The sequence below is a fragment of the Myxine glutinosa genome, chromosome 4, assembly GCF_964187855.1.
Source record: "Myxine glutinosa chromosome 4, kmMyxGlut1.1, whole genome shotgun sequence".
Lineage (NCBI taxonomy): Eukaryota > Metazoa > Chordata > Myxini > Myxiniformes > Myxinidae > Myxine > Myxine glutinosa.
The window spans coordinates 52,483,164-52,489,163 of record NC_136264.1 but is presented as its reverse complement, the minus strand read 5'-3'; the positions used below and the strand labels follow the sequence as shown (position 1 = coordinate 52,489,163).

At 40.9% G+C, this 6,000-nt stretch overlaps 1 protein-coding gene across 6 annotated transcripts in view; it reads right to left on the bottom strand.

Moving 5' to 3' along the window:
- Positions 1 to 525: 525 nt before the first annotated feature.
- Positions 526 to 6,000, bottom strand: part of AGXT (alanine--glyoxylate aminotransferase) — a 177,502-nt gene continuing 172,027 nt past the window's right edge. For 5 of the 6 annotated variants that reach the window (XM_078775702.1, XM_068112324.2, XM_078775703.1 and 2 more), the window contains one exon: positions 4,145 to 5,235. In XM_078775702.1, the coding sequence (XP_078631828.1) occupies positions 5,128 to 5,235 (108 nt within the window). In that variant the 3' untranslated portion in view covers positions 4,145 to 5,127. Of the gene's footprint in view, positions 801 to 4,017; positions 5,236 to 6,000 lie in introns of those variants that run through there. The other variant, XR_013623057.1, reaches the window with a different exon arrangement.

Genomic DNA, 6,000 nt, shown 5'->3' with positions numbered 1-6,000 from the left:
CTGCCAAATCAATCCTACTCCTCACTCTAGGTCTTCAAAACAGCTGTTCACCACCATCTCTTACGTAGCTTTCCCCATCCAAAACCTTGATCCTTTCTACCCCCGTTAATCCACCCCAAATCCATCTCCTTCAAATTCTGTTTTCTTTCCTGAAAGTCCTTGTAGTGTCCATCTTGTTTATCCCTTGTACCCTGCCCCAGCCCTCTCCCTTCCACAGATCGCCCGATGTCCCTGTTCTCTGCTGGTGTCATACTTCCATATTTCCTCCTCGCCCCCTCCCCCTTGTCTCCCGCTCCCTTTTTATTATATGTTAAATATGTTAACTCTTAGACAAGCCTCGACTGGGCATACAAAAAAAAAGATATGGTGATACCAGAAAGTGATAAAACTCCCAACTTTCATCATTTTTAAGAGAGTGATACAGTGCCTTACATAAGTATTGCAACACTGAAGTCAAATTTGTTATTTTTGCTATATACTCATGAAATGTGGATTTAAGATCAAAATATGAATATGAGGCAAGAGTACAGAAGGTCAGCTTTTATTTCTTGGTATTTCTATGCATATATGTTTTACCAGTGGGGAACAATAGCATTTTTTAATGTTCAATACCCCCACACCCCTCCCTTCTTTGATGATCACTAATTTTTGCATCTTCAGATGCATTTGGGTGCCAAAGCAGTTTCCTAGGCCTTTGGGCACAATCCTGGATGGGTCGCCCCTCTGACTCAGCACACTCGAATGGCGCAATCTTCCCAGCAAGCTGGTACTCATTTTGCTGACCTAGGAAGGATGACAGACTGAGTCAACCCACCTGGTATTAATTCAACAGCATGACTGGGGCTTTAACTCAGGATCTTGTGATCTCAAGCCAGCCACCTTAACCATTAAGTCAACACCAGGCTGCCCCCCCCCCCCCCCCCCCCACTTTAGGTAAGCATAAGTGTTGGAACAGATTAACGTAAAGTAAATTAAACTCGTATAATAGTTAGTATTTGGTTACGTATCCCTTGCATGCAATAACTGCATCGAGCCTGTCACTCATTGACATCACCAAACTCTTGGTATCTTCTTTTGAGATGCTTTGCCAAGCCTTTACTGTAGCCATTTTCAGTAGTTGTTTTTTTTTTTTGGGGGGGGGGGGGGAGGGGTTCTGACTTCTGGCTCTAGTCTCCTCTTCAGCAAGTGAAAATGCATGCTCCATTGGATTTAAATCAGGGATTTTACTTGGGTTGTCTAAAACCTTCCACTTTTCCCCCTGACGAACTCCTTGGTTGTGTCTGCACTGTGTATTGGGTCATTGCCTCGCTGAATGGTGAAGCGCCACCCAATGAGTTTGGAGGCATTTCATTGTACATAGGTAGACAAAATGTTTGTGTACATTCCAAATTCATTCTGCTGCTGGGTCCATCATTAGTTCCAATACATCATCAATAATGATGAGTGAGCCAGTTCCAGAGGCAACCATGCAAGCCCACACCATGACACTAACTCCACCATGATTCGCAGATGAGGTAGTATCCATTGCATCATATGCAGCTCCTTCCTTTCTCCGCACTTTCACATTTCCATCGCTTTGGTAAAGGTTTATCCTGGTCTCATCTGTCCATAAAACTTTGTTCCAGAACTCTACTGGCTCACATCTGTACTTGGAAAATTATAATCTGGCCTTTCTATTTTTGGTGTTGATGAGAGGTTTGCATCTTGCGGTGTAGCTTTTGTAATGCTGCTGTCAAATTATTCTATGAATGGTAGATTGTGATACTTTCACTCCTGCACTAGAGGTTGTTGATGATGTCAATGACAATTAGGGTTTTTCTTCACAGCTGTGATGTTTTTTCTGTCATCAACTATAGTTGTTTTCCTTGGCTGACCTGGCCGTTGTCTATTGCGAAGTGTGCCAGCTGTTTTTTTTTCTTTTTCAAGATATTCCAAATTGTTGTATTTGCTATGCCCAATTTTTTTGCGATGGCTCCAATTGAATTCTTCTGTTCTTTCAGATTCCAAATTGCTTACTTTTATTTCATAGACAGTTCTTTGGTCATTGCGTTGATTTATGCCTCCTGACCGCAAATGCAAAAGCAAAGGCTAAAACCAAGATGAGACATTCACAGCTCTTTTATGAGTGAACAATCGATGCAACAAGAAACACCTGTCAGTCATTTGTTGCAATACCTTTGCTGACCTAAAGTGGGGGGACTGAACATAAAAAGTGCTATTGTTCTACGATGGTTCAACATATATGCATAGAAATACCAAGACGTAAAACTCTTGCCTCGTATTCATCCTTTGATCTCAAATCCAAATTTCTTGACTATATACTAATAATAACAAATTTGACCACTGTTCCAACACTTATGGAGGGTATTGTAATGCAGAAAAGCTCTGCGTAAATCGAAGGACTCGAAATTGCTTGGTGTAGATTCATCTTGTTATATAAAAGTAAATAGTAATGCTACTTGTTGAGTTTACCATGAGCATACTTCGCAATTGGAATTCTAGAATGATGCATGTCGTTGCCACAAGTCAATAGTATTAATGCGAATCTTTCAGCCTATTCCTCGTTATAGGTGGTTTGCATTCTTGTTGATGGGTTGTTATAGATGCCAGTAAAGAAATGGAGGAGGAGAAGAAGAACGGTATGGATCTGCACATAAATTAATGTTTTTGTTCCAAACTACATAAAACCTTGTTATCCAAGTACTGCCCTTTGGGGAGGTGAGTTCATCTCGGAATCTGATTTTATACTTGCATAGGGGAAGAACCTCCCTCTCCTCCAGATTAAATGGGATCACATCCATGAAGCCAACCTTTCGGTGAGCAAAGCTAGGCACAGACAAAACCTTGTGTCGTTCTTCACAGATAATGTTTTGACCAAACAATTTCTGCTGAGCATGGGTTCCATTTGGTCTAAACAGTCTCTGCATACAATATCTGTTTTGAAGGCTAACATTGTGACATTGGCATGTGTGTTTGGCTCCGATTGAACTTCCATTGTTGTCAGTGGCGGAACCGTACGGCTTAGTTTTTGCACAGCTGCAAACATCTGAGTTGTTGGGTTTTAAGAGCTAATGAGTAAAGTGCTCTTGCAGCACTAGGTGATGTGGTATGTTGTCATTTTGTTTTTGATTCCTAAAGGGTCCTAAAACTTCATTCTTAAAGTTGTGCAATTAAAAAGGTAAGTGGGATGCACCAGCTGGGTGTAGCAGTAACATAGATTTACTGTTGAGACCATTAGTTGGGCAATTACGTTCTATTCTATACATGTTGCATTTACTTGCTAAGACGCCATGCTTGTAGAAAATCATCCTCGTGGAATACATGTGCTCTTGATATTCATCGGCCATTTTTGGTGTCTCAGTTACTGGGTTAACGAGGAGGGGAGTGTCGTGAAGCTGAAGGGAAAGGTGTATGCTGCATGTGTGAGAAGTGTTATGATTTATGGGAGCGAGACATGGGTAATGAACGTAGAGCAGCAACGAAGGCTGGAAAGGGTGGAAATGCGAATGGTTCGGTGGATGTGCGGAGTATCGTTGAGAGAGAGGAAGACAAATGATGAATTGCAAAAGATGATGGGAATAGAGCCTGTGATAGATGCTGTGAAGAGGAACAGGTTGAGATGGTTTGGTCATGTGTTGAGGAAGGATGAAACTGACTGGTTGAGAAGAGTGATGGAAATGAATGTAGATGGAAGTAGAGGACGGGGAAGACCGAGAAAGACTTGGCTAAAGGTGGTGGAAGAAGAAATGCGGGCAAGGGGGTTAACAAGGGCAGGTGCAGAAAATAGGGCAAAATGGAGAAGATTGTCATGGGGACCGCAAGGCTAACCCCCGCTCTAGCAGGGAAAATGGCCTTAAAATGCATGTTGTTGTGTTGTATGTAAAATGCCTGGTGTTGGCTTTGTGGTTAAGGTGGCTGACTTGAGATCCTAGGGTCCTGAGTTTGAGCCCCTGTCGTGCTGTTGAATTAACACCAGGTAGGTTGACTCAGCCTTTCATCCTTCTAAGGTTGGCAAACATGAGTACCAGATAACTGGTAATGGGCAGCACTGCATCAGAGGCACAGCTGCACCACCAGAAAATGATGCAACCAGCAGCCACAGACTGCATACGAACCACCACCAGAATCATGCAAAAAAAAAGGCTTTTGATTCAGAATAGCTGTTTATTTTTTTACAAGCTTATAGTTAGTGTGTATATAGTATAACCCACATAGCTTTAATATGCTTTAGTTGTTGCAAAGTAAAGATTTTTCCATCATCATTGATTTTTAACTATTATCTGTGTCCCTTGCATTTTAAAAACTGCTTGATTAAAAATCCTTCCATTTTTGTTTTACCAGTAAATGAGCAGGTGTTGCATGCAGAATTAGTGCTAACACAACTGACCGTACAATCATCCAAAATTGTCAAAATCATCAGAGCTGCCATAAATATAGGTGAAAAAAATTTGTTATTTAAAAAAAAAAGTTGCTTTTCTGATTTTATAAATTTATTCAACACATATGTGGCGGGAATCACATTGGAATAACAATAATAACTAGAACTGCCACTTTATAACTGCTGGCAGTGATGACCGGATACCACAAGACGTCACCGCTTTGATACGACCCTGCTTTGATCGGACATGTGAGACATGACGTCCTCTTTAAAAAAAAACTGGATTCAGGATTCGATCTTAAAAATTCAATTCAAAGGAATTTTTTTTTAAACCTCGGATTCAAAATAAATTTTAAAATGGCTGCCAGACCGTGCGACTGATGACATTTGAATTATCAAACTATATTCCGAAACACTCGATCATGTGCATGAAGTTTCACATCGATGTTCCTTGCAAGGAATTTTGATGCAGGAAGAGGCCATTAGGTCCATCAAATCCTGCGCTATTATTACCAACATATGGTTGTTTGTCTGTGCTCTGTCCTTTTTAAATGCTGTGCATCAAGCAAGGAAGTAGCACGTACCATTTAAAAAGTCTTTGGTATGATTATTTTGGGGTTCAAACCGCCAGCCTCACACAGCCAGAGCAGACAATCTAACCATTACGTCACAGAGGCTGGTTTATCCACCTAGAATTTACCAGAAAGGTCGTCATTGGTACTCGTATGTTTTCTTGAAAATGGAGTTATTCAAAGTTTGGAGTGCCTGCATTTGGTCAGGGCATCTTGAAGTGCATTGAGAACTTTGTCCACAGTCTCTGCTGTTGAATTGTAGCCCATGAGTCCAATCCTCCAAACCTGCAGTTACACAAATACATTTGAAAATCCTTAACCATGAACATGTAACTTGGTAAAACCTAGTAAAAAGCTATTTGGCCCATCATCCACATCCTCCATTCATTGACAAAAACAACTGCCCCAATTATTGACAACTTTGACATTAATGTTATAAGAGGGTAACGACAAATGTACCTATTTGGTGCCATTCATATGCTCACGAGGCTAGTGTCATCAATATGAAACATCCCATTACCTGGGGACAGGAGTGGAATGCTAGTGTGAACATCGTTGCCCATGATCCATAAGCACACTGGGTGACATATCCAAAACCAGGAAGGATGAAGCTTTCAAGCTATTATTTAATCACTCGTGGACTAACTATGATACACTTGCATAACAATATTTCATGAAGTTTCCATTTTACACTCTTTGTGCGAAAAGCAATTTTGTGTGATTGGTGTGACATGCTGCACATGCTATGACCCATGGCATGTTGCACTGTGCCCCATCTCTAATCATGATGTGTTATCTTCTCATCACATTTCTTCCTTTCAGGCTCCTCTTCCATCCTGCCCCCTCACTCCCACAACTTAATCTTAACACTTAAAAGTAAAAATTAGAAATCTTAAAAAATTATCTTGTTTGTCTTGATCCTCATATATCCATCCCCTGTCTGATTTTTTGTATCTACTTGCTGTATATCATGCTTTGACCAACCACCATTCGGCTCCCATAGTTAAAAGTAAAAATGTTTAGGATTCATCAAACCACATGACTCTTCCA